This window comes from Callithrix jacchus, chromosome 4 (assembly GCF_049354715.1).
Source record: "Callithrix jacchus isolate 240 chromosome 4, calJac240_pri, whole genome shotgun sequence".
NCBI lineage: Eukaryota > Metazoa > Chordata > Mammalia > Primates > Cebidae > Callithrix > Callithrix jacchus.
In genome coordinates, this window is record NC_133505.1 from 10,294,871 (window position 1) to 10,322,392 (window position 27,522).

Genomic DNA, 27,522 nt, shown 5'->3' on the forward strand with positions numbered 1-27,522 from the left:
TGTGACATGGCAGTCAAAAAATCCAAATCTGCTCCTAGGTGGCATCACTAGAAATGCAGAATCTAGAAATTGGGAGGTAATCACCAGATTTCAGAATTAGATGTATGGGCTCTATAACCCTTATGAGGAGTCAAGCTTGTCACTTTCTCAGTGTAAGAATTCTTTAGTGTCCGGGAGAGGTTTCTGCACATGGTCACAGAGACAAGGCAAGTTCTGCTTCACAGAGTGCAGAGCGCACCCGCGGTGGTCACCAAATATTTGCTCAGCATTCTCAGAGTCCCAAACACCATGTAAGGCAAATGATGTTTTGAGCTTTTTTTTTTTTTTGAGACGGAGTTTCGCTCTTGTTACCCAGGCTGGAGTGCAATGGCGCGATCTCGGCTCACCGCAACCTCCTCCCCCTGGGTTCAGGCAATTCTCCTGCCTCAGCCTCCTGAGTAGCTGGGATTACAGGCACGCGCCACCGTGCCCAGCTGATTTTTTTGTAATTTTTAGTAGAGACGGGGTTTCACCATGTTGACCAGGATGGTCTCGATCTGTTGACCTCGTGATCCACCCACCTCGGCCTCCCAAAGTGCTGGGATTACAGGCGTGAGCCACCATGCCCGGCCTGAGCTTTTGTTTAGCCTTTCTCCTTAACTTGTTAAAGAATGCTTTAAAAAATGCAATTAATAGGCTGGGCATGGTGGTTCATGCCAGCACTTTGGGAGGCTGAGGCAGTTGGATCACCTGAGGTCAGGAGTTTGAGACCAGCCTGGCCAACATGGTGAAACTCCTTGTCTAATGAAAGTACAAAAATTAGCCGGTTATGGTGGCATCTCTACCAAAAGGTGTCTGTAATCCCAGCTACTCGGGAGGCTGAGGCAGGTGAATCACTTGAACCTGGGAGGTGGAGGTTGCAGTGAGCCAAGATTGCGCCACTGCACTCCAGCCTGGACAACAGTGATCGACTCTGCATCAAAAAGAAAAAAAAAAAAATTCAATTAATAGAGGAGCATAAGATAATATTAAAGAAAATCCATCCACAAGCCTGAACTCTTAAAAAAAAAATCATTTTATTGATCCTTTACCATACAAAATTTATTCAAATTACACCCATTTGAAGTGGTAAGATCACAGCTAGAGAACAGGTCACCCTGTAACAAATCTATTTACAAAATCCATCATAAAAGCTTTTTTTTGTTGTTTTTTTTTTACATTATATTACATATTTTCTTTTTTTAAACTAGCATACAACACAAAGCTAAACTTATTAGTAGATTGCCTACTCCCAGTTCTGGGAGAAATACTTCCTTTTTACAAAAATCACGTACCCCGTAGGAAAAGAAATTCCCACACCCTGACAACTGCCACCCGACTTACTCTGCAAGCCGTCTTCCTTCAGATCCCTCCTTCTCATACACGAGTTGTCATGCACACGCTGAATTCCTATTTTCTTTTTCCTGAAAGCTTAAGCTTTAAATACTGCAATTTTATTTACAGATCTACACGTCCAACAGAAATGAAAACAAGAACCATGACAAAGAACAAAAAAACAAAAACAAAACAACACTCTTAAAAAAATTACAGACCAGCTAGAAAGTATTCTGGCAGTGTTTACAAATTAATTGCTATTTCTGTACAAAACTGCTAAATAATGAACATGTGAGTAGACTACAACCAACTTAAATAAAACAATTGCTATGCACAACTCTGTACATATAAACACATACCTAACACTGTTTGACAGCTCACGTGTTGCCTTTTATACATTTTATTTTCTAAGGCTCACACAGTCATAATTCGCACACTTGTAACTTTTAGCCATTTCATGTGTGAGCTTTTAATAGCAGCAACTCAATGGTACCAGGAAACCTGCAACTTAGTACTTAAAGTAACACGAATACTATAGTACTAACCCACATTGTGTGCCGGATACTACGTCAAAAAGACAGTGACTTAATGAAAACAGAATACAGTATGGACATCTAATTAATGTACACCAGTTAAGCCCAGTAACTGGAAAAAAAAAAAAATCTATGCATGAAGGAACTTTTAAGACTTATTAGTATTCCTTTCATTTTTAAAACAATAAATACGGCATGACATTCTGAAAAATTTCAACAAAACACACAACAATCTAGCCAGGTGAGCTCAGTCTTTAGACTTTGGAAAAAATCAGCTTTGTGCAGCTGGCAAAGAGAATTACACAAAGCTGGAAGCAGAGGCAGCTAACCAGATGAGATAAATATGGGAAATGGGGAAAAGCTTGGCATAAATGGTTTCCCATACAGGAAAAAACCCCACAGTGCATTTCCAGTAGGCACTTAACACAAAGCTCCCTCTCCCTCCCCCACCCCAACGCTTCATCTCGGACCACACCGACATTCGGTACCAAGTCCAGTGTGTGTGAGGGGAGGAGGCCAGGGATGGAGGCTGAAGAAGAAAAAAGGAAGATCGTCTGCACCTTTGTTTTTCTTCCCAAACATACACCCACGCATACCCACACACAGAGTTTAAAGTGCTGGTGTCATCTGTCTTGACCCCACCACCACTTTGCATATTGTGGAAATCTACCTGGAGTAAACTGGCTGGGGCTCTTGTGGTTTTCTGTTTGTGTTTTTTTTTCCCCCTAAGGGACATTTTCAATGCAATTAAACATGAGTTGAGTGCCTACTACGTGCCTCCCACTGGGTCAGGCACATAGCATTTCAATCTAACTGTTCATTTTGAGGTTTGTTCTTGATCTGACTCCCTCATTCCCGCAGTCCTCGGCATCCAAGGAACGGACCAGAGATACTACGCCGTATTCCCAGGGGGAGATGGCGACTGCCGCCTGCCCGAGGGAAAGCCATCCTTGGACGTAACCGGTAGGATTTGCAGCTGACACAAAGCCTCCAACTTGGGACACCATTCCTGAACGCTAAAGCGGAAGATGCCCTGTCATTCTTTTGCTTCATTTTCTACGTTCCCGACTTCCCTTGGTCCAACTTGTTCCTTCACGGAGGAAGGGGAACGGGGTCTGGCCAGAACTATTCCAGCCCCCGACACAGTGGGAGCTCCCTGTTCCTGCCAGCTTAAGGAAATGCCACTCACACAACGGGGATGTCTTTCTCCCTAGAGGTCTCTCCATCTGACCCCATCCTGAGAAGTGGTCTCCCTGAGTGCGGTGTAAGAGAGCCCTTTCCCCGGTCACAGGGGCCCGGGAAACCCAAGGATGGAGGGACCCATGCCTGCTGCTCCTTGGGGCTGTCACATCATCTGACCTGGTTCTCCTTGCCAGTGGACACCCATGTCAGCAAGCCCCAGGACTGACTCGCTCCAAGCTCCCCCTCCTGGGAACGGAAGCACAATGGGACAATGCTCCTTGCAGAGGCTGGTAAACCTTAGATCACACAGGTTTAGATGCTCTGATCAGTAGAGGTTCTCTCCCTCTGCTTGTGTAATGTGAATTTGCAAAAACCGCTTCAGAGTAAACAATTAAATTGAAAGGGTGATGGGTGCCACAGGCATGCTTAAACGGCAGCTAAAAGAACAAGTCTAAAACAATCCGCCAAGAACGAAGGAGGCAATTGCTACAAATCAACTGGAAACACAAATACACTGGAGACAGGGGGACCGGAGTGGTTCACGGAGACAGGAAAATCCACAACAGCTCAGAGTGGCAGAACTCTACTAGTCTTCTGTATCTGCAACAAGGACATTTGAAAACAGGTTCTCCATCCAGAAGGCTGTGGAGGTTTTCTTGACCTCCTACTGGGACACGCAGTCCATAGCTTACACTGAATTAGGACAGTAATTTAAATATTCCTAAGAAGAGCTGAGGAAATCCATTTCATACTTTTGCATGACTTCAAGTTTGCATTTGCTGCAGTTCCATTCCATATTAGCAGACCCCAAAGACATGCATTCTGCAGAGAAGGCACGGCTTGAAATGCTATTAAGGAAGAGTGCTGTTTCCCAGTGGGCCAGGTGGCCAGACCCCTTTCTACAGCCCATCCGTCAGGCACAGCAAGCCAATCTGGGAAGGAAGGAGGAAGGAAAAGTCGGGGTGAGAGACACCTGATTGCACATTTTCTCACTTGCTGACTTAGCCAGGAGATCTTGGAGCCTGGAGCAAAGCAAGGCTCTCCCAAGGGAGCCTGCAACTGTGCGTTTAGACACTTTGTTTATTAATTAAAAAAAAAAAAAAAATTCACTAAAATGTCAGCTTTCTTCTGAAGTTTGTAGTTAACTTCATGATACTCTCTTGGAGGAAGAAGGTAGGAAGGGACAACACTGCATGACAGATGTTCTGGTTCCATAATAAAAAAATACCGGTTTGTAAGGAGAGGTCTCCCGAAGTGTGATCAGCTACACATGAAGTCTTCCACCAGTGGGAGCTTTTCCAGATCATAAGCTTCAAAGAGATCGCTGATGCCTTCCTCCTCCCCGAGGCTCAGGAGATAGTCCTCTTGCAGCAGGGGAGGCAGTAAGTTCACAAACGGCCCTTCTAGGCTGGAAGGAATTTGGTCCTCAGTCTGCTGTAAGAGGTTGGATGGGGAGGCCAGAGGAGAAAGGTTTCCCATAGAAATTGAGCAATCGCTATGTCCTGAGTTGGTTGAAGCCAAGTCTGAAAGGAAAACATTGGTGGAAACAAAAAATAAGTTAGAAAAATCAAATGAATTTTTCTGGAAGAATGTATATGTCGCTGTCAGAAAAAAGCGTGTACTTTCTGCAAATAACAACGATGAGATGACTCTGTGACCCAGATCACCTTTTATGCTAACAGGTACAAAAAAATTCCTTGTCAGCACCTCACCTTTTATTTTTGAGACAGGGTCTTGTTCTGTCGGCTGGAGTGCAGTGGTGTGATCATGACTCACTGTAGTCTTGAACTCCTGGGCTCAAGGGACCCTCCCACCTCAGCCTCCCAAGTAGCTGGGACCACAGGTGTGAGCCACCATGCCTGGTTTATCTTTGTATTTTTTTTTTTTGAGACGAAGTTTCATTCTTGTTGCCCCGGCTAGAGTGCAATGGCACAGTCTCAGCTTACTGCAATATCTGCCTCCCAGGTTCAAGCAATTCTCTTGCCTCAGCATTCTAAGTAGCTGGGATTAGAGGCACCAGCGAGTATACCCAGCTAATTTTTGTATTTTTAGTAGAGAGGCAGTTTCACCATGTTGGCCAGGCTGGTATCGAACTCCTGATCTCAGGTGATCTGCCCATCTAGGCCTCCCAAGGGCTGAGATTACAGGCATGAGCCACCACGCCTGGATAGTCTTTGTATTTCTTTGTAGAGACAGGGTTTCACCATGTTGCTCAGTCTGGTCTCGAACTCCTAGGCTCAAGTGATCTTACCTTCCTCAGCCTTCCAAAGTGCCGAGTCACCCCGCCCGGCCATCTTTCTGTGGCCCTAGTCTACTCAATCATCTTCCAAATAGCTACTGTCAATAAGCAAGAATGCAGATAGCTTCAATGATCAGAGGCTAACAAGTTCAAAAATGTCTCTCTGCTAACTAGTCACTGTTTTAAGAAAATCAAAACAAAACATATACATACTGAAAAGCTGGCTTCCCAGTAGAAACTCACCAACTGAAAAAAAAATTTATTTTATTTTATTTTTTTAAGAGAAGGGGTCTTGCCACATTGTCTATGCTGGTGTGCAGTGGCTATTCACAGGCATGCGGGGCTCACTCTAGCCTTGAATTCCTGGGCTCAAGCTGCCTCAGCCTCCCTGTAGCTCAAACTACATGCAGAATCACTGCTTTTAACTCAGTCTTTTCTGAACAACCAGCTTATTAAAAACATCTCTAAAAGCACATATAATAAGACATGTCCACCTTGGATTTCTGTGGTGAAAAAAGATGGCCTTTAGTTTTGCCATTTCAGGTGCTGTACTTTTGCTTAGTATTAAATCAGACTTAGTCACTTAAATCAACCTTATTCTTGCTGCTATATAGGGAGACAATCAGGAAAAAAAATTGCATATATATTCCCAAGCCAGGAAATGGAAAAGAATATATACTGCAAAGAGCTTCCTTTGCTCTTTGCAGAGTGGGAAGGAAAACTTAGACGTACTTTCCTAGTGTTCTCCTCCCATGTCCTTTCCCCATCTCATTGGGGGGAAAAATAAGACAAAAATTCTTCAACAAAGGCTTTTCTCTTCAAACTTTTTTTTTTTTTTAAATATGGTGTCTCGCTCTGTCGCCCAGGCTGGAGTGCAGTGGCGCCATCTCGGGTCACTGCAACCTCCACCACCTGGTTTCAAGCAATTCCCTTTCTCAGCCTCCCAAGTAGCTGGGATTACAGGCGCCCACTGCTACGCCCAGCTAATTTTTGTATTTTTAGTAGCATGGGGTTTCACCATCTTGGCCAGGCTGGTTTTGAATTCCTGACCTCGGGATCCAACCGCCTCGGCCTCCCAAAGTGCTGGGATTACAGACGTGAGCCACCGCTCCTGGTCTTTTCAAGCCTTTTTCGTTTCCCTCTCTGATGAGCTGTGCAGTGTCACTCAAAGGAGTGTGCTCAAGTGTCTCTGATGATCCACCAAGACAGTTCACAGCTTTGCTCCTCACTTCAGCTGGTTTTCAAAAATGCTGCAAGGAAACGTTCTCTGCCAACAGCAAATGCCCGAAGCCACTCCCTGAGTGGGTGAAGGAGCCGTTTTCCCCAAATCATTATTTTATTCTGTAAACCAGCCAGAATGTCTTTTAAAATATGTTACCTAATAACAATACAAGGTTTTGTTTCTTGACTAGGCTTGTGGTTCCAATACAGACAGTTCCAGTCACCTTCATTTTTAACATAGTTTCCAAAAGACAAAAGTGGAATTCTTCTTACCTTTGGAAGTGGGTTTAGGGATATTCCCATTGTGGTCTTGGTTGCTTGTTTTCATTGGACTGTGTGTTTCAGTCTCTTCTGGACATAAGTAAACCTCAATGGGCCCTTGGGTACTTGCCAAATGTATTTGTAGGCTCTAGAACAGAAGTGGGAGAAGTTTGAATCAGAAGTTCTTTTAGAAATAAAAGCCATAGTAATTTTCATCTAAAAATGGAAAGTAAGAACAACGTTCATTGTTCACTTGCTTCTTCTCTGCTAGTCCAACTCTATCAAAGACTGTCATCTTCTAGCGCAGGGGTCAGCAAACCATAGCCTAAGGGCCAAATCCAGTTCACCCACTGGGTTTGTAAATAAAGTTTTATTGGAAGAGAGTCACACCCATTTCCATTGTTTATTATTGCCTCTGGCTGTTTTCATATTACAATGGCAGAGGTGCACAGCTGAATAGTGTGCAGACCGTAAGGCTCACAAAGCAAAAGATATTTACAATCTACCTGGCACTTTAATTAAAAAGTTTGCTGAGTCTTGCTCTAGAGAAAGAAAATTTTTTTGTGGGGAGCAGGGAGTCAGTCTGAAAATGGCACAATGGGTGAGGTGAATTGTGTTCTTTGGATATATTCTTTTTCTGTAAATTATTAAAAGGTCTTTTAAATGTTCCAAATCCAGTATTTCCATGTTATTGTTCCTTTATGGTAGGACTTCTTCATGTTGAACTGTAATAACCAAGTGATGTATTCTTAAGTGCTAGGAACTGCATCTATGAAGAGAATGCAGCACACTAACATTTAAAAATCTTTTTCATCTAGGTCAAAGAGCTATTATTATCTTTTAAGGCAAGAAGTCTACCCTGGATGGAAGCATGTAACTTTCATTCTCTTTTTATCTCCTATGCATTTTCTTTTTACTACATCTCTTTATGTCATACTTGTAGTCTAGGCTCTATTATCCAAGTATATCTGAAAATCGTAAAACTATGCCCCCTACTTTCTTACAATATTCTGGTCTATCAACTAACCCAAAGCCCCGTTTGATCTCTTAAAATGTTATAAGTTAGAGAGAGACTTTAAAACATTTATATATCTGTTCGTGGTGCAAACCATATACAGGATAATCCATATAAACTTTTCAAAGTGGTTCAAGTTGATCAAAACCACCTGATGATGAATTATGAGAAAGAGAGAGTACAAGAGGGACAGGGCATCATATTCCACTTTGCACTGAACATCCCGCTAGGTCACAGTTAGATTGTCTGCATACTCAATGGATATCAAACTGTTAAAATGTTTTTAAGCGTATGATTAAATGAAATGAATTGGAAAGAACCATCAAGTTCTTGGGGTAGGGGGACAGACTTTAACTATGAGTCAATGACTCTTCAATTTCAGGCATTCCAAAAGATCTCCGCAGATGAACAAAGATGCTGTCTCCTTACCTCTATTGAGTCAGGCACTTCAAGTCTTGTTTCTGGAGGGGCTTTCACAACTATAACAGTTTGGTCTTTAAGGCCACTAATTTTTCGAATATCTTGATATGTAACATAAGCTAACGTAAAGAGTGTCAAGGAATCTTCCATCTAATGACCTCAGATATAAGTAAGATGAAAATGACAAAATAGATGCATAGAATATTTCAAAGTATTTTATGACTTAAAAGTATACATATGTCTTCCCTTCTGGACCTGGAAGTGCTTAGGGCCTCCCATGAAACTTCTTTTCTGGTTGACACTCTAAGCAACTAAAGAAATGAACAGCTTTATCCCACCCATTTCTTTCTTTTTTTTTTTTTTTTTGAGATGGAATTTTGCTCTTGTTGCCCAGGCTGGAGTGCAATGGCAGGATCTCGGCTCACTGCAACCTCCGCCTCACAGGTTCAAGTGATTCTTCTGCCTCAGCCTCCCAAGTAGCTGGGATTACAGGCACGCACCACCATGCCCAGCTAATTCTGTATTTTCAGTAGAGACAGGGGTTTTTCTGTATTGGTCAGGCTGGTCTCGAACTCTCAACCTCAGCTGATCTGCCCAACTCGGCCTCCCAAAGTGTTAAGAATATGGGTGTGAGCCACTGTGCCCGGCCTATCCCACCCATTTCTAAAAAGACTGTGGCTATTTAAAATATTAAACACACAAACAGAATAGTTAAAATAAATGATCATATGAAAATCAAAAACCACTTAGGTGAGAACTTTTATCTTGAAGCCACAGTACTTGGCAGCACAGATATTCGATGAACGCCAATCAAGTGTTCTGTTACTCAAACTGAATGATGGCAGATTTCAATTTGCAGGGAAAAAAAAGTTAATCTCTATTAGCCGTAATTTTTTTGAAACTCCAGTTACTTCTATCTGTAAGCAAGTGTCAGCAGCCACCAAACAAATAAATAAGTAACAGATATGTTAGTGGAAGAACTCAGATACTGCTCAGGCAGACAGCTTGTTTTCTTAAGTGTTCCAGGGCTGCTTGTGATTTTGTATTGCTTACAAAGAGCGTCATTATTTCTGTTAGAAAAATCATCCTTTGGTACTATGCTGACTCCATCAATATTTCAGCGTTCACGGGGAAGAAAACAGTTTCCAGGTGCTCTGCGAAACACTGATGTAGGAAGTAACTACCAGGAGTACTGAGATAGTATTCTTTTTTTTTTTTTATTTTAAAATATAATTTCTTTTTTCTTTTTTTTTCTTTTTTATTGCATTTTAGGTTTTGGGGTACATGTGCAGAACATCCAAGACAGTTGCATAGGTACACACATGGCAGTGAGTTTTGCTTCCTTTCTCCCCTTCACCCATATTTGGCATTTCTCCCCAGGCTATCCCTCCCCAGCTGGCCCTCCCCTTTTCCCCCCAATAGACCCCAGTGTTTAGTACTCCCCTCCCTGTGTCCATGTGTTCTCATTTTTCATCACCCGCCTGAGTGACAATATGCGGTATTTCATTTTCTGTTCTTGTGTCAGTTTGCTGAGAATGATGTTCTCCAGATTCATCCATGTCCCTACAAACGACACGAACTCATCATTTCTGATTGCTGCATAATATTCCATGGTGTATATGTGCCACATTTTCCCAGTCCAGTCTATCATCAATGGGCATTTGGGTTGGTTCCAGGTCTTTGCTATTGTAAACAGTGCTGCAATGAACATTCGTGTGCGTGTGTCCTTATAGTAGAACGATTTATAGTCCTTTGGATAGTATTCTTTCCTCTTTAGAAACACTGATTTAGGAAAAGAGAAAAGAATACTATCTCAGTACTCTTGGTAGTTACTTCTTTTTTCTTTTTGAGACAGAGTCTTGCTCTGTCACCCAGGCTGGAGTGCAGTGGCGGAATCTCAGCTCACTGCAACTTCCACCTCCCATATTCAAGCTATTCTTGTGCCTCAGCTTGCCTCCTGAGCAGCTGGGACGAGAGGTACGCACCACCACACCTGACTAATTTTTTGTATTTTAAAAGAGATGGTGTTTCAGCATTTTGCTCAGGCTGGTCTTAAACTCTTGGCCTCAAGTGATCCCTGCCTCCAGCCTCCCCAAGTGCTGGGATTACAGGTGTGAGCCACTGTGCCTGGCCTTGGCAGTTTTTCTCTAAGCACTGAACAATTCTTTAAAATGTCCTGGCAGCCAAGTCTAAAGGCTATCATGAAAGAACATGGTACTTATGATATGCCAAAAGTATTGAAGTGAGCTTGACACTTGGCACTAAAAAAGAAAAGTCTGCATGGCTTTCTTAAATAAGGGACATGGAGTAAACAATTAATGGACAGTGTCTTTAGCCAGTTATTATTTTTTATATGAACGAAAAATTCCTAACACAACAAGTAACAAACCAACGAAGGCATTTCAGCAGCTAGTATAATGTATATAATAGCTGAGAGTCTGTGATCTAATATGCTTAATATTTTTTTAAAGGGGGCGGGGCTTAGAGAGCCTAGAAGAAATTACGTCCCTTACAATAGTAGCTCTTTTTTGTTTGAGATGGAGTCCCACTCTGTCACCCAGACTGGAGTGCAGTGGCTCCGTCTCAGCTCACTGCCACCTCTGTCTCCCAGGTTCAAGCGAATTACGTGCCTCAGCCTCCCAAGAAGCTGGGATTACAGGCGCCTGCCACCGTGCCTGGCTAATTTTCTGTATTTTTAGTAGAGACGGGGTTTCACCATGTTGGCCAAGCTGGTCTTGAACTCCTGACCTTGAGTGATCCGTCCGCCTCAGCCTCCCAAAGTTCTGGGATCACAGGGGTGAGCCACCATGCCCAGCTATAGTAGCTTCTTATTAGAAACTGAAGGCAGCTATGAAACTACTCCTCTAGGAAAAAAAGCACATTCACACAAAAGCTGCATACACATGTAGAGCATCTATCAGACCATCTCCTTCAAATCTTTGTTGTTGAGTTGATGGCTAGTTCAGTGTTGAGCTGATAGTGGCTGCTCTTGCAGGATTCTGGATTTTAGGTCACTACATATACCATCAAAGAAGCCAACGGATGCCTTTATAGAGGGCCAGGCAGTTCTAAATTTTACTGACAATCAGGTACTTACACTACAGCCCACTGTCAAAAAAGCGGTATGACAAGAACTTAGTGAAATAAAAACTCATCGCTTCTCGGCCTTTTGGCTAAGATCGAGTGTCATAGAAAAACTCATCTACAATTACTCAACATGCTGCAGGAAGGAAAATTTCAACACATTTGTGAACAAGCTGTACCGATTTGGGAACTGAATGGTGAATTGAAATACATTGTGCAAATATATTTTCTAATCTTACAAACTTAAAAGTGCTTCCTTTGCGGCTCCCTCCCAAATTTACTCCTTAGGTTCTAAGTTCCCTGCAAGGAAGCTTTCATTTTCTGTAACAAAGGCCCCAGAGAAAGCTAATATAGGTGACAATGCCATAGGCCACATGTCCCGGAAGGCTGCCAGTCACGTGTAACCACCCGTCTCTTCCACAATGGGGCTCCTAACCAAACAGTGAATATAACAGCCCAACCGTTGGTTTCTTCCCCTATAAACCCACTTTGCCCACCACTGGGGGTCCGAATCACTACACCTCTCTTCCATCTCACTAATTATTGGCTGACAAGGTTAATTCTTTGGTCAACAGGAAATCAACAACTGCAGCTTTGAAAAACTGCCAACATTGGAAGAAAATAAATACCTGCATATCCTCCAAGGGGGAGCCTGTAAAAGATGAACCACTAGAAGAATCTGGGCAGAACGCAACTTTTGTCAAATAATGGCAAATGTGGGATCATGGGAACTTTGGAACTAAATCTAGGGATGCGATAACCTCTAGTATTGTCTTTTGCCTTCTAATAACGGAGAATGCTGGCGAGTCTTCTTGTTTGACATAATGAGGCGATCTCTCCCTCGTTTGACATAACGAGGTGATCTCTCTCTTGTTTCGTCTGTAGTCAGGTGATAAAGAGCAAGTTTTCCTGAGATCATCAACAGATTGTCCGGAAGCTGAGAACAAGAACTGACCTTGTGTATTTTATTTCCAAGGACTCATGTTCGGAGTGGAACAGATGAATTGAAAGGAGTTTCTCAGGTCTTGGGGGGTGCTTCTGAAATCAATTTTTTGTACTGGGAATCGGCAGAGTACACTTTAAGAGTTACAGTATAATTGTTCTCTACTCTTTCGAACCCTTTATAGCCCAATCAGATAGATTCAACCAATTTCAATTGCTACAGTATCTGGCGAAAAGAAAATAGAATGTGAGAACCCCAACAGTGACAGCTAACACCCACCAAAAATCTGGGAAGCCAAAGACGAATCTGCTTAGTGTTGTCATTAATATTGATACCGACGACACCTTATGCATCTTTTAATAGTGTGGCCTTACGCTATGAGTCTACCCATATGTCGCAAACACACGTGAAAAAAACGCTTTAAAAAACAGTTCCCACCTGGTATCAAAATAGATCATAACAGGATCGAGTTGGTGACGACCTTACCATACATAGTGACTTTTTAGGCAAAGCGAACTTGGTTTGCACACACGTGCATACACACACATGCAGGCACACGTGTTCTCATTTGCGTGACTGAATCGAAGTAACAATCTCCCTCGTGCATAAAAGTCAGATTGTCCACTCTGGAAATAGTCTAGGAAGCACTAACCCCCAGTGAACCGGTGGCACAAAGGATATCTTTGATTCTCTGAATCCTCGGTTAACAGTTTGAGGTCCAGGGTGCAGCTTTGGATCAGTTCATCTAATTTCTTCTCTTCCTGACTGAGCTCGGTCACTTCTTTTGACAGGCCTTGACACTGGGCCAGCATGCCCCCATCCTCAGACAGACTGCAGCCCCTAGAAGCCCAAACACAGACTGTTCATGGCTACTCATGGGAGGGAGGGGAAGGAGAAATGGTCCTTTGGGTAAATGTCTCCTCTCGACACAGGAGGTCGCATTGCTTGTTAGCCAAGTGTTAAATTTACGACATGTAAACATATATATATTTTCTCGTAAATATAGTCCTGCACTTTCCACAGCATAGAAATTGAGTGAAAGACCACTGCTATTTTCAGCGTTCTTTCCTCCAGGGGAGGCCTATGTCTTCAGAAGGTTCAAATTCAGAGGGCAAAAGAAGGCAACCACCTGCCTCCCCGCCCCCTGGCTCCCAGGTGGAAGGGGGAAGAAAAGGGAAAGAGGATAAAAAGATAAAGACAGGGAAGATGGAGTGATTAAAAAAAAAAATCCAAAAAAGCATGAAAAACCCAGGTAATTACTGAGGGTCTTATACCAACAACTAAAAAGGAAGTAAAGGAAACAGATGTATGCGAGAACTGAGACCAGAACCCAATATGTTTCCGTAAACCAGAGGCCAAAACGGGTTCCCAAACCGTCACAAAGTTCCGAAAAGCGCAAGAAAGGTACCTGCGCATCTTCTATCTGAATTAGTATTTTTTCAAAGCCCTCCTATAACAGAATTATTCCTTCCAAAATACTTTAATAGTTCAATACTGTGCTTACAATTGCTGCCAATTTAGATGCTCTAAAATTCACAATATATTACCATATATGTGATCATACGTGTGGGCGTACAAGTATCACGCTGCCATCCCTGCTCTACAGATGAAATGGAGGTGTTTGAGTCTTGCCTTAGTTTACACAGAAAGTGAGTTAATCTGCTGTTAGAACTGTGGATAAAGGTACTTGTGTACATATACACAAGATGTACAACTGCATAATCCCATAAGCCATCATCTCCAGATTCTTTTTTTTTTTTTTTGGAGACAGTCTTTCTCTGTTGCCAGGCTAGAGTGCAGTGGAATCTCTGCTCACTGCTACCTTCGCCTCCAGGGTTCAAGCGATTCCCCTGCCTCAGCCTCCTGAGTAGCTGGGACTACAGGCATGCGCCACCACGCCCGGCTAATTTTATTTTTATTTTTAGTAGACACAGGGTTTTACCAAGTTGGCCAGGATGGTCTCGATCTCCTGACCTCGTGATCCACCCACCTTGGCCTCCCAAAGTGCTGGAATTACAGGCGTGAGCCACCGTGCCCGGCGCTCACATTCTTATTAGGAGCAGGCTGAAGACGTGTACCCGTCTGTGAGATACACATATGGGCGCACACACGGCAGCGTAACAGGTGAACAGCATTCCAGGTTCCCACTGCAGGGACCTTTCCAGGCTCCCCGTGCTTGACAGTTATCAAATAGAAATCCTTCTCTCTCTGACAGTATCTAAACCACGTCTCTCTGTAAGGAGACTTCGACCTTCCGGCTTAGAAGCCGAGGAGGGAAGAGAGAGGAAAACAGCTGGAGAGAAAAGAAAGAACGTGTGGGCATGTATGTGAAAGCGGGAACTAAGAAACGAGGCAGTTTGAAGTGACCCCCTCAGAGCCAGGGCACGGGGACGGCTCCTACTCACATCCACTGGACGTTGTTCTTAGACTTCTTCTTAATGAGGTGGATGCCTTCCAGAACGTTGGTGATATCATAAATCCTTCTCTTTTGCACTTTGAGCACTTCTGCTGCCTTGTTCAAATCCAAGACCCCATCGGGTGACTGGCTCAGGAGCTGAATGAACTTCTTGGTGAGCAGACCAAGGGACGTATCATACCGCGTTTTTTCTGAGGGAGATTTTGGAGCTTAAAGAAAAACAGAAACCAAGCGGGTGGGGGATGGGGGAAAGGTGAAGAAATGAAGGGTGTCTGCAGTGAGGCAAGCTCTTTCCCGCTGCAGCCGAAGTATTAGTATCGGAAGCACGGCTGTCGTTGCTGTTGTCGGCAAGTCGTGGAAAGCTATGGAAGTTCTTTATTAGAAAAGTAAGGGACAGTAAAAATGCCAGGATTTCATGAAAGCACTTTACCTTGAAGGTCTCAAGAGTTTCTACCTTGGCTTACACTAGTCCCTGGCTCTAATCAAGAATTTACACATAGTGGGTGCTAAAAAGTGATCTGTCAAATGAATGAGAGTGCTGTGGTCTCAGGGGACCAGGACACATGGGGCCTACCATGCTGGAGCGAGGCTATGAATCTCACCAGCACCGCAGGACAGGGTCTTAAACACACCCATCACAAATGGCCTTTCAGGCTCTGATATCTGTGTGTGCGTGTATCACCTGTTCACCAATTTTTCTTTTCTTTTCCTTTTTGTTTGGAGACGAAGTCTCACTCTGTTGCCCAGGCTGGAGTGCAGTGGCGAGATCTTGGCTCACTGCAAACTCCACCTCCCAGGTTCAAGCCATTCTCCTGTCTCAGCCTCTCGAGTAGCTGGGACTACAAGCACACACCACCATGCCCAACTAATTTTTTTTTTTTTTTTTTTTTTTGGTATTTTTTAGTAGAGACGGGGTTTCACTATGTTGGCCAGGCTGGTCTTGAACTCCTGACCTTCTGATCTGCCTGACTCAGTCTCCCAAAGTGCTGGGATTACAGGCATGAGCCACCATGCCCAGCCCAATTTTTCAAATAATGCTTAGTTTGAGATATAATTACCTAGAAAAGCCTTCTGCCAAATCTCCCCATCTCTCTTAAAGGAAATTTCCTTATTTAAAATAGTACTTGTTCCCCCACAGGTGCACAGGTTAAGGTTTTAATTTAGTGTCACAGATAATTTGTGAATTGCCTAATGCATGAACTACAGGAGGAGCTAGAACAAAATCTAATTTAGCCCTTATGTTAAATGCAAACACACACATAAAGGACTATTTGGCTATTTCTAGCCTACGTTTCTCTCTCCCACAAGAAATGGTAATAGTATTCGATAGAAAGAAAACCGGCCTGCAATTTATTGGGCTCAATCAATTCTTTCATTTCCATACGCTGAGCTGGAGATTGAGGTCGGCACAGACATTAGTGACTCTGGCATAGTTCATGGACATCCAGTTTGCCTCAGACTCTGAAGCAATGTCCATTAAGGGAAGTTAAAATTAAATTTGATACAGAACGATGCCAAAAGCTCGCATTCGGAGTTGAAAAATGGAACTGCATACAGTTAAACGAAGCCTTCCCTTATGGTACCAGCGTGACTCTGTAGCCTTTCGCTGGTTGTCTGCTGACACTGTATTTATTTTTTTGGATAAGCACAGAAAGAAACGAAAAGGAACAAAACATGCCAGAATTATTCACACCTTGGCATCCTTCCGGCCATAAGCTTTGAAAGTTGGAAATTCCACACCGAGGAGAATAAGGAAAGAGATGAAAGGATCCTTACTTTTTGGACTATCTGGACTTCGTAGTGCAGCTCTTCCTTTGCCCTTGGGGGTTTTTAAACCATCTGAGAGGTACTGGTGACCGCTTTCTCCTAGCTCCAGCCTTCGCTTTGCCTGTAATAAGAAAGTGCGATCTCTCGTCACCGGTCATATGGACAAGAACAAGAAGGGAGGCAGTTTGTGGGCTGGCCTGCCAAATGCTGCGGGCTCGTGCCAGCTCTCACCCCTCTGCTCCACCCCACTCAGCATCTTGTCACTCGCTAGAGCCAGGATTCTAGCACTGGAGGCCAGGCTGTCATGCACACTCACTTCACCTGCCATGATCGTCCGTCCACACCCAGATGGACAAACGCGGCGATCCTCTAGCATTAGGTTCAGCAGTCACTTTGTTCATTGATTCAACACATCATGTGCCCGGCATGGGGCTGGATGCTAAGAATATCGCAGGCGCCATGGGACTTTGAAATTGACTTTCCACAGTGACTCTCTCCTGCCCATCTCCTGTTCTCTGACCTGGGCTGGACCCCTTCCTTACGGACCCCCAAACACTCGGCGTTTATTTGTATCATGACACTTATTAGGTATTACCGTAAGACTTATCTGTTTCTCATTTCCTTTAAGGCAGGGACTGTTTCCCATTGATCTTTGTATACCCAATGCTTGGCACAGAGCCTGGGTTTCTGTAGATTTTCAATCACTCTCTCTATATACTGTATATTCAATGAGAGAAAGAGTAATTGAATAGTAACACAACTAGTCACAGACTACAAACGGTCCTTCATCAGAAAAACAAATACTGCAAACATGCAGTCTTGGGCTTCAACCAGTATTACTTTCTCCATTTTGTCACCAAGCCTGGCAGATGAGAAGCCCTTACCTAAGCTTTTAATTTAACTACAATTCAATTTTAAAACATCCACATAGGGCCTTCTAGGTACTAGGCGTTGGGCTTAGGGAACAGAGGTAAGCAAGACAGATAAGGGGCTTGAGTCCAAGAGAGAAGACTCAATTAAGCAGTTGTTAAGTACTAATTGTGTGCGTATGTCAGGCACCAATCAGATACTCAGCACAAAAATTCGTATTTAGGCTCATTTTCACGCAAATTCTCCTTTTCTTTTTTTTTGAGATGAAGTTTCGCTCTTGTCACCCAAGCTGGAGTGCAGTGGTGTGATTTCAGCTCACTGCAACCTCCACCTCCTGGGTTCAAGTGATTCTCCTGCCTCAGCCTCCGGAGTAGCTGGTACTACAGGCATGCGCCACCACATCCAGCTAATTTTTGTATTTTTAGTAGAGACCATGTTGGACACGATGGTCTCCATCTCTTGCCTCGTGATCCACCAGCCTTGGCCTCCAGAACTGCTGGGATTACAGGTGTGAGCCACTGCGCCCTGTCTATGGCAGATTCTTCTAATGAGGAGATTTGCAATTTCAAAACAACTCCCCAGGATGTGAAAATGTAAGCAATAACTTATTAGTGGAAGACATATCCATCTTCTCTGTGGAAAGTTACCAGCTAACCCTGCACCATCTACCAAGATAGCCACTGGTTTGCTAGCTCATCCAAACTGACACGTGCCGTAAGTGTAAAATAACACTGAATTTGGAAGACTTAGTACAAAACAGGGAACTATCTCAACAATCTCGATAGTGATCACATGTTAAATGAAGTAAATAAAATACAACTGACCCTTGTACAACATGGGTTTGGACTGTCTGTATCCACTTATTTAATTTTTTTAGAGACAGGGTCTTGCTCTGTTGCCCAGGCTGGAGTGCAGTGGTGCGACCTCACACCACTTCACAGGCTCAAGGAATCCTCTCATCTCAGCCTCCTGAGTAGATGGGACCACAGGTGAACACCATGATGTCTGGCTAATTTTAAAATTTTTTTGGTGGAGACAGGGCCTCCCCTATGTGGCCCAGGCTGGCGCTGAACTCTTGGGCTCAATCCTCCCGCCTGATCCTCCCAAAGTGCTGGGATTACAGGTGTGAGCCACTGCACCCAGCCATGAGTGTGTCCACTTATATGCAGGTTTTCTTCCTCCTCTGCCCTCTCTGAGACAGGAAGACCAACCCCTCCTCTTTTTCTTTCACCACAGCTTCCTCAGTGTGAAGATGAAGAGGATGAATTTTATGATGATCCAGTTCCAGTAATGGATAGCAAACATATTTTCCCTTCCTTATGCCTTTTCTTCATCCAGCTGCTCTATATGCCCATATGCCTCTGTACTTTGAACCCTGGTCCAAGTTCAGCTGCTAGGGAATGGAAATACTAGAGCATAGCTAAGATGCACTGGATCAGAAACTCTGGGAATGGCGTGGCTGAGCAATCTAACATGCCTTCCAGGTGATTCCAATACACCTTAAAGTTGGAGAAACCCAGCTTTAGATCTTAGGGGAAAAGAGTAAGACACTCAGGCAAACCCCACTGGCCAGCAGGGCCTGTTTCACACACCCTCACCTCTAGTCCTGCTTGGCCAATGAGGGAAATCCAGCCTATGGATTCCTCTTTCATTCACTCCAAACCTTCTTTAATCACATTTCCTCTCTAGCTTAATTGTAAGAATACAGTATATAATACATGCAACATACAGAATGTGTTAATTGACTGTTTACGTTATTGGTAAGGCTTCCAGTCAATAGGAGGCTATTGGGGCTGGGTGCGGGGCTCACACCTATAATCCCAACTACTTGGGAGGATGGCTTGAGGACAAGAGTTCAAGGCCAGCCTGAACAACGTAGCAAGGCCCCTGTCACTAAAATAATAATGAAAACAGCAAACAGCAGGCTATTAGTTAAGTTTGGGGGAGTCAAAAGATATATCTACATTTTTGACTGTCAGGGCACCTCTAACTCCAGTATTGTTAATGGGCCAAGGGTAGCATTAAAATTATTTCATCTGTGTATATATATGTGTGTGTGTGTGTGTGTATACATACACACATATATATATATATATATTTACAATGTGGCTTGCCTCAGTGGCACACGTTATCTTTCTACTGCAGTGCTGAATTAAAAACATTACTCTGATGGCCCCGGAAGGACAATTTGCTTGCTGGACTTCATCTTCCGTTCCAGCCGTTCCGTCAAGTCCGTGTGTGGACCTGCCAGCAAACATTCCCTCTTTATCAGGCAGAAGCTCCCTGTTTGTTCCTTGGGGAGCCATCCCCTCTGGGGTCTAGGTGCATCTGTGCATACAGGTGATCCCGGCCTGGCTAATCATTGTATCCCATCCTGCCCTCCCTGCCCCCTCCGCGAACAGGCTGAATGGTCCGTGACCAAGGCTGGGGGAGCAAAGGCTAATCTCAGGAATGTTTCTGGAACTACCTGGCAAGAAGTGGGTATGTCTTTCCAGTAGGGCTGGTAAGTGAGGAGCCTAAAGTTGCCTGAGAATGGGGCCTCCCCAGGGGAAAGCAGAGTGGAGAGAAGGAGAGAGAGGCGTCCATGACCGCCACTCAAAACTCTGGCTCCGGTCATGCCCTGGGGACAAAAGTTGGTCATTCCCAGACTTTCCAGTGACATTAGCCAATGAACTCTCCTTTTTGCTGAAAGCACTGTGAGTCGGCAACCGGGAAGTGTGCCGTTTGCCAGCGACAGCCTGTGGAACTGGCTGAGTCAAGATGGCTATGGTGCCACCACACGGTAATTCAGGCCTTGTTAGGGTGGCAGAGTGTGCTGGTCACTTCTTATGGCTGCCAGGAAGACACTGCAGATAGAAACTCATCTGAGGCTGGCCCGCCTGAAAGAAAACAGCTTTGCTATGGAGGCCGTCTCTGCAGAAAGCCATCTAAGAAGACACAGAGCTGTATTTTCTGCCCAAATTAAAGTCAAAAGTTGGGCTGGGTGTCATAGCTCACGACTCTAATCTCAGCACTTTGAGGCCGAGGTGGGCAGATCACCTGAGGTCGAGAGTTTGAGAGCCTGGTGAAACCCTAACTCCACTAAAAATACAAAAGTGAGCCCGGCGTGGTGGCACGCACCTGTAGTCTGAGCTACTCAGGAGGCTGAAGCACGAGAACTGCTTGAACCCGGGAGGTGGAGGTTGGTGCCACTGCAATCTAGCCTAGGTGACAGAGCAAGACTGCCTCAAAAAATAAAAATAAAGCCAACAGAAGGAAGGCAAAGTTGGAAAAGAGTCTGGGATCCAGAACTCCTAGGGCCCTGTGCCTCAGCAGTAAAGAACCACCCACTGGCCAGCAGGCTGGGCTATTAGTTTTGCCTTTCCCTCCCAGGCTACTGTTGCCGATTGCCAGGAAGCAAAGAACCTATGGAAGCATTGAACTGCAGGTTAGGGAAATTTCCAGAGATCTGCTGCTAAGTGACTGAGATCTAAATCCAAAAGACCAGCACCAGTCTTCATGTAGGACTCTGGTTATTAAACACCAAATCATAAACTGACGAAATCCAAATGCCAGATGGACAAGCACTAAAATTTAAAGGCACTTTTACTGCCAGAGAATCGCTAAGTCTAGAAAGCGAAGGCCCATGATGTTGAACCTCTAAGGAAATCAATCACTAGGTCCGAAAGCCAAACCGGAAGTAAGTGAGGTGTGAGGGAGGGGCAGCCCCAGAATTCCTCCCGGGAGATGGAACTCGGGGTGGACTTATAGGCTCGGCGAGCTGCCATCCCTGTTGAGGACACGACAAGAAGGAAGTGACCACTTTATGTCGTTTCTTCTTTTCCAAACGGAGGTTTCTGCTGGGTTATCCTGTTGTTTTTCCTCCCCTGTTTAGTTAACAGTGAGGGGAGAACTGGGGTTGTGGGGACCCCATATTACCAGTTTGGCCTCAGATCTGAACATGGGTGCAATAATTAGGCTTTCTTGAAAAGGGCTAAGAATTTCAATATTGGATGGGGTAGCATTATTTTCATGCTTAACCTGGAAAAATCAAGCGTACATGCTTGGTAAAACAATAAACCACATCGCAGGACTTAAATAGCGTGGGCAACCTCTGTCTACACCACCCTGCCCTGGGCTGAGCACCAGGGTAGATGGAAACCTCTTTTCTTGGTCATCTCAATGTCTGTTAGCTCACGGTGTGAGCACTGTGCTGAGTGGAGAGGTATTCACCATTTATGCACACATCTTTAATTGCATGCCCTCTATCAGTAAAACAACCAATTTATCCAGCGCTCAACAGAAGGATGGGCCATCGGGTCCCAAGCAGTGGTGAAGCCTGGCTGTGTGAGAATCTGTGTGGAACTCCGTGTGGCACCTTCTGATGGAAATTCCAGGGTAATTTGTACTATAAACAAGGTATGTGCTAATGTTAAAACCTCAGCCTCATGGACAATAACACGCCTCTGTAATAAAAAAGGGGTACTGGTAAGCATTTCTGAAAATCTATGTAGGAGAATGTACACAGTTAGAGCTGGGTGCAACGTAATGCACCTGTGGTCCCAGGTACTTGGGAGACTGAGGCAAGAGGATCGCTTGAGCCCAGGAGTTTGAGACCAGCCTGGGCAGCACAGCAAGACTCCCATCTCTCTCTCTCAAAACAAGAACAAATAAAACCTCAAAAGAATGACCATTGGAGCCAGTGGGGAACATCCACAGTCTGCCTGCCTGATACCTGATATCTGTTGCCCCTATTTTTTTCCACTGGGGAAGGAGCTCTACTGACGTTCTTAGTTTCTATTAGCCTCAAGCATGAACACAAAAGACTTGCGAGTGCTCAACATTTTAGGAAAACTCTTCCCATCAAGGTTGTGGAGGTGAGTGCTGAATCCTGGCCTCAATCCCAAGGCTCACATGTCTGGGGTAAGGATGAGCCCATGAGCAATGCAGGATGAGTCCATCAATCCTGGAATTTTTCTTGGGAACCACTGGGAAAGTACTGGGTTCTTTTCACCGGCGTTATCAGGCCAGGAGGGTGTGAGCCTGGAGCGACTTGGGAACTGAGCCAATAGAAAAGAAAGAGCTGGAGAGAGGCTGTGTCCCAATGCCTTCAAGGGAGGCAGTAGACACAGCCACACCCAAAGGCAGACAGGCCGCAGACTTCCATTCCTGTGAGCCCACAAGTCTCCCTTTTTGACAGAAGGCAGCTGAGTTAGACTATTATTAACACCACCAATAGCTATAGACCTTTAGTATTAATTATCATACAAACGCTTCAGTGTTTATAATAATAAACTATGCACCATGTTAATGACACCCTCAACAAGGTGGTTATTACTTCCTATTTTATAGAAGAAAAGGGAGGTTTAGAGTGATTACTTTTCCAAGATTCTATAGGCAGTAAGCATACCTGCAAGTGCATGCGTATAACTACTTCACGAAAAGCCCCATATACAAATATTTGAATAGCTGTATTAAATTGATATTGCCTTAATGACACACTTGATTCATGATTTAGAAACTCTTCTTTACATATAGTAAATGTCTAGGGTAATTGAAGCAGCGTAAGTGAGTGTAACTGGAAAGAAAACTTTCTTCCTACTCTTGATCCCAGTTCCCTTCCTCAAAGGCAAGCACTATTTTTTTTTTTTTTTTGAGACGGAGTTTCGCTGTTGTTACTCAGGCTGGAGTGTAATGGCGCGATCTCGGCTCACCGCAACCTCCGCCTCCTGGGTTCAGGCAATTCTCCTGCCTCAGCCTCCCGAGTAGCTGGGACTACAGGTGCGCACCACCATGCCCAGCTAATTTTTGTAATTTTAGTAGAGACGGGGTTTCACCTTGTTGACCAGGATGGTCTTGATCTTTTGACCTCGTGATCCACCCGCCTCGGCCTCCTAAAGTGCTGGGATTATAGGCGCGCGGCTGGCAAGCACTATTAAGTTACTCAAATAACCTGTCAGATAGTCTATGTAAATAAAAGTATGTATATAGCTACCTACGCTCGCATCTTTAAAAAGGTTTTCACATAAATCGTAGCAAACCACACACTTTTCTATTAGTAACACATGTCCGAGTTAGACCCTATCAGAACACACAGAATGATCTCATTTCTCATAACTGCATAATGTTGTATTAATTAATATGCGGTGGTTTATTTACTTAACCAGACATCTACTAAAGGACATTCAATCCCCTTCTCCTATACTCATTTTCCCCGTGAATATTCATGTTGGCATTGTTGGGCAGGTACTACTATACCCAGCTTACCTGACGTCTCAGTTAACAAGTGACAGATACTGGAATTTTTATTTTATTTTTTTTTAGAGACAGGGTCTAGCTTTGTCCCCCGAGCTGGAGGGCAGCGGTGTGATCATGGCTCACTGAAGCCTCAAACTCCTGGCTCAAGCAATCCTCCCATCTCAGCCTCCTGAGTAGTGCCACCATGAGTGGCTAATTTTTCTTTTTTTGGTAGAGATGAGGACTTGCTATTTTGCCCAGGCTGATCTTGAACTCCTGTGCGCAAATGACCCTCCTACCTCAGCCTCCCGAAGCATTGGGATTACAGATGCGAGTCTCCATGTTTGGCACAGATACCAGGATTTGAACCTACGTCATTCAAATGATTTGTCAGTGACCATGACATCCTTGGCCTTATCGAGATGTCCTTCCCCTGCTTCCATAGCAACATCTGTGCTGCCATAGCACGATCTTACCATCATGACAAATGCACACTCCAGGCTTCCTCCCTGGGCTCTAAGCTCAGGTCATAAGCAGCTTAGTTTCCCCAGAGCCTTGCATATGGCATGCAATCAGTCAAATGGACTTATTTATTTTGAATGAACCAAGGAATAAATTCCCAAAGTCCCTTGGCAGGTAAATAACAAAGCTCCAATGTTACCAACCTCCAGAAGGGATAGATGTTAGTGTGTGTGTAGAGGGGAGGGAGGGCAGGTTGGAGTTTAATCTCCATAGATGACTTCAAAAGATTTTCAAGAAACATAAAGAAGAAAAATTAAAGTTGCAGAGATATGGGTAATATAAAAAACTACGTAACCACAGACCTCACTAAATTTTTTCCTATTTCCATAGAGAAAAAAAGCCTGAAAAGAGCTCCACATCAAATGTTAATGGTGGTTATCTCCAGGAAGTAAAATTAGGCAACTAATGACTTCATGTTTATATTTCTGCAGTTTTTGATCTTATTTGAAAAAGTGATGCATCTGCATATACATTACACCATAGTAACTGGCATTTCTTCTTGGAACACATCCTCGACATTTTAGGTTGTTTCTAGGGTTTGTCTATTAAAAACAGCAGAGCCAGTTTCTTGACTATTTGATTTTTTTCCACGTATGTCCAATATAAATGCCCAACCTCAAAGGAAAAATTCAGTAAGTTATTGTACATTTATATCATGAAAAGTTATGCAATTAATAATGATGTACAGCGACATATGTAACTTTTTTAAAAAGCAGGTGTGAATAGTAAAACTATTTTTGTAAGAAAATTATATGCATAGAAAGCGAGTATCTAAGGATACATACCACACACGAAACAGCCGAAGAGCATTAATCTTTGGATAGTAGGCTTATGGTGATCTTACTTTCTTCTTTTTAGCTTTTTATACTTGAAAATCGTTTAAAAGTGAGCGTGGGTTACTTGCATAACAAGAAAAGCAAAATCGTTTCCATTTGGGGTTAAACAGAAGTCTGGGGGTTTACTTTCTAGACTGTTAAAGATCTTATGTACCATTCAGTATGTACGGGTTCAAAACAGAAACGGGGGATACTCCACCAGAAAGGGCATCCAGCTTCACGCTGTGGGGGAAGGGATGTTCTTATCCGCCATGCAGCTGAGCCACAGGGAAAATCAAATAGAGAACAAGGCATGGCCTGCTGTATGTTAACAAACTGCGAATGCTAAAATAAACTCCCTTCTCCCTAGCTAATAGGAGATCGGGAAAGGGATACAACTTGATGGATGATACCTTTTGTCTCAAGGCCAAAGATGAGACAGGTATTTTGAACAAAGGAAGAAGGAAAATGAAATAAAATGAAAATAGAAAGAATGAAGATGAAGTGAAGTACATCAGTGAAATAACCCAAAGGAGGGAATTTCCAGCTTCAGAGCAGACCACGGCTGAATCTCACTTGGACTCTGGCCATTAGGTTAGTGGGTCAGGGCATGAGGATTTTGAGAAGCTAGTTTACAGTTGTAACTTTGTATTAACTCAATCTGCCTGATAATTTTTGAATCCATTTAATTATTTATTGAGAGCCTGCTATGTACCAACCCCTGCATGGGCATGTGATGATAAAGGCAACATTGTGGTCCCTGCTATCAACAAGTGTACAGGCAAGCAAACAATGGGAAATTTATCATGAATGGGGCAGTGAGCACAGGGTGGGGTCCCAGATGACATGAAGAGGGGTGCATGGAGAAGTGGGTAGAGGTCTGGAGAGACTGTTAAGAGGTGGTGGCTCTTGAGCTGTGTCGTGCAGATAAGGGAGTGAACTCAGGGGATCGATGGGCTGTCCAAATAAAAACAGAGGCAGAGATTTCGAAAAAGCCCTGGTTTGGAGGTGCACGTGAGTAGGGAAGGGCTTTGGGTAGAGAATGATGAGGAAGGGACCAGCTTACGGTCCCTTTCATGACAAGCTAAATGCACTCCCAGTGTCAGCCTGTCATTGAGGAAGTTACCTAAGATGAAGCACTCCAAGGTCTTCTTCAGCTTTTTATAGCAAGAGCTAAGTTCAGAATCTAACGTGCATGGCATCCTCTGCGAGCCTATAGGTGAGAAGCCTAATCAGAAACCAAACTATATCAGAGAGTAAGTGGTGAACTCAATAGGTGTGCAGAAAACTCCAAACCATCCGTCAATTTTCTTCTTTTGATTTCTAAACTAGGTCAAAAGGACTAGACTTTAATTTCACTAAATCCTGTATTTGTGGACTAGTTTGGGAATCTAACCAGAGACATACGAATGCTTCTAAAGGAAAAGCGATCTCATATTGACTTAGAACGTTCAGAATAAAAGCCATTCAACCTATGACTTGGTGACTGAGGTTCCTTTCTATACACACTTACTTTATTTTTCAGAATAATCTAAGACAATTAAAAAACAAATAGACGCACATGGTTTTTCAAAACCCACTAGCTCAGAGAAATGACAACGGCTGCCTTGCTGGGGAAGTACCTTAGTTCTCCTGGTAAGCATCTCCGTATCTCTAAGTGACATGCTCACACAGCTATTTCTGGTTTAGCCACTTTAGTTCTAATGTACTGACACCCTTCGGTGACACAATACCCATCTCGCTTCTTCCGTTTCCACCCGAGAGTTACGCCATCAGTTTTGGCTAAATAAAGACACCACTGCTGTACCTCATGACTATATAAACAGTATTCACTGCAGGGTCAAACGATGTACTGAGACCGTACATCCTTTCTTGTAAAACTTGCTTGTTTTCTTTGGAGTTTCCAATTCTCTTTCTAGCTCATTGGCACCATTTGCCCTCACCAAATCCTCAGATTTTTTTCCAGCTCTCCATTCTATCAGATGTTCTACCAAACCCCACTTTTCCTCCTGCCTGGCGCTCTCTGGCCTTCTGATATCCAGACCTGAACTGACTAGGGGTTCTCCAAGCCTGCCCATGGCTGTCACTCTGCGGTTTCCCTTCACTGCATACCTTGTGTTGATGCCTGAGTGAACATCTGTCATTTTGAGTGCCCAGCCAGCACCTGGACTTTCTCTCCTAAAACCCCTCACTTTATCAGTCTTGGTGTAAGGTAAGCCCACCTACTATAGAAGATGAAGTGTCTTTTTGTGTGCTGATTATGTGAATGAAGGCCGGCTGCCCCTAGGTGGCTTCAGGATGGGCCACGCTCAATGGAAAAACCAAGGCAGGATCAGAGGGTCAGAAACTTCAGACCCATCTGTGAAACTCCAGGGAGAGGAGGGGGGCTAAGGTTTAGCTGATCCCTAATGGCCAGTGATTTAATCAGTCATGCCAACATAATGAAGCTTCCCCAAAAACCCAAGAGGACGGGATATGGAGAGCTTCTGGGTAGCTGAACACAAGGAGGTTCCTGGAGGGTGGCGCACGGAAGGAGGGCATGGAAGCTCTGTGCTCCTTCCCAAAGCCTTGCCCTGGGCACCTCTTCATTCATCTGCATCCTCTATAATATCCTGTATAATAAACCAGTAAACATCAATGTTCCCTGAGTTCTGTGGGCTGCTCT

The 27,522-nt window shown here is 44.0% G+C and overlaps 1 protein-coding gene across 4 annotated transcripts in view; it reads right to left on the reverse strand.

Annotated features, from left to right (window-relative positions):
• Nucleotides 1–1,033: 1,033 nt before the first annotated feature.
• The window catches only part of E2F3 (E2F transcription factor 3), a 96,965-nt gene continuing 70,476 nt past the window's right edge, over nt 1,034–27,522 (reverse strand). For 3 of the 4 annotated variants that reach the window (XM_035294797.3, XM_008993899.5, XM_054253691.2), the window contains 6 exons: nt 16,444–16,555; nt 14,657–14,858; nt 12,933–13,091; nt 8,234–8,348; nt 6,802–6,937; nt 1,034–4,591 (listed from right to left, as the gene is read on the reverse strand). In XM_035294797.3, the coding sequence (XP_035150688.1) occupies nt 4,329–4,591; nt 6,802–6,937; nt 8,234–8,348; nt 12,933–13,091; nt 14,657–14,858; nt 16,444–16,555 (987 nt within the window). In that variant the 3' untranslated portion in view covers nt 1,034–4,328. Of the gene's footprint in view, nt 4,592–6,801; nt 6,938–8,233; nt 8,349–12,932; nt 13,092–14,656; nt 14,877–16,443; nt 16,556–27,522 lie in introns of all 4 variants that reach the window. The other variant, XM_035294796.3, reaches the window with a different exon arrangement.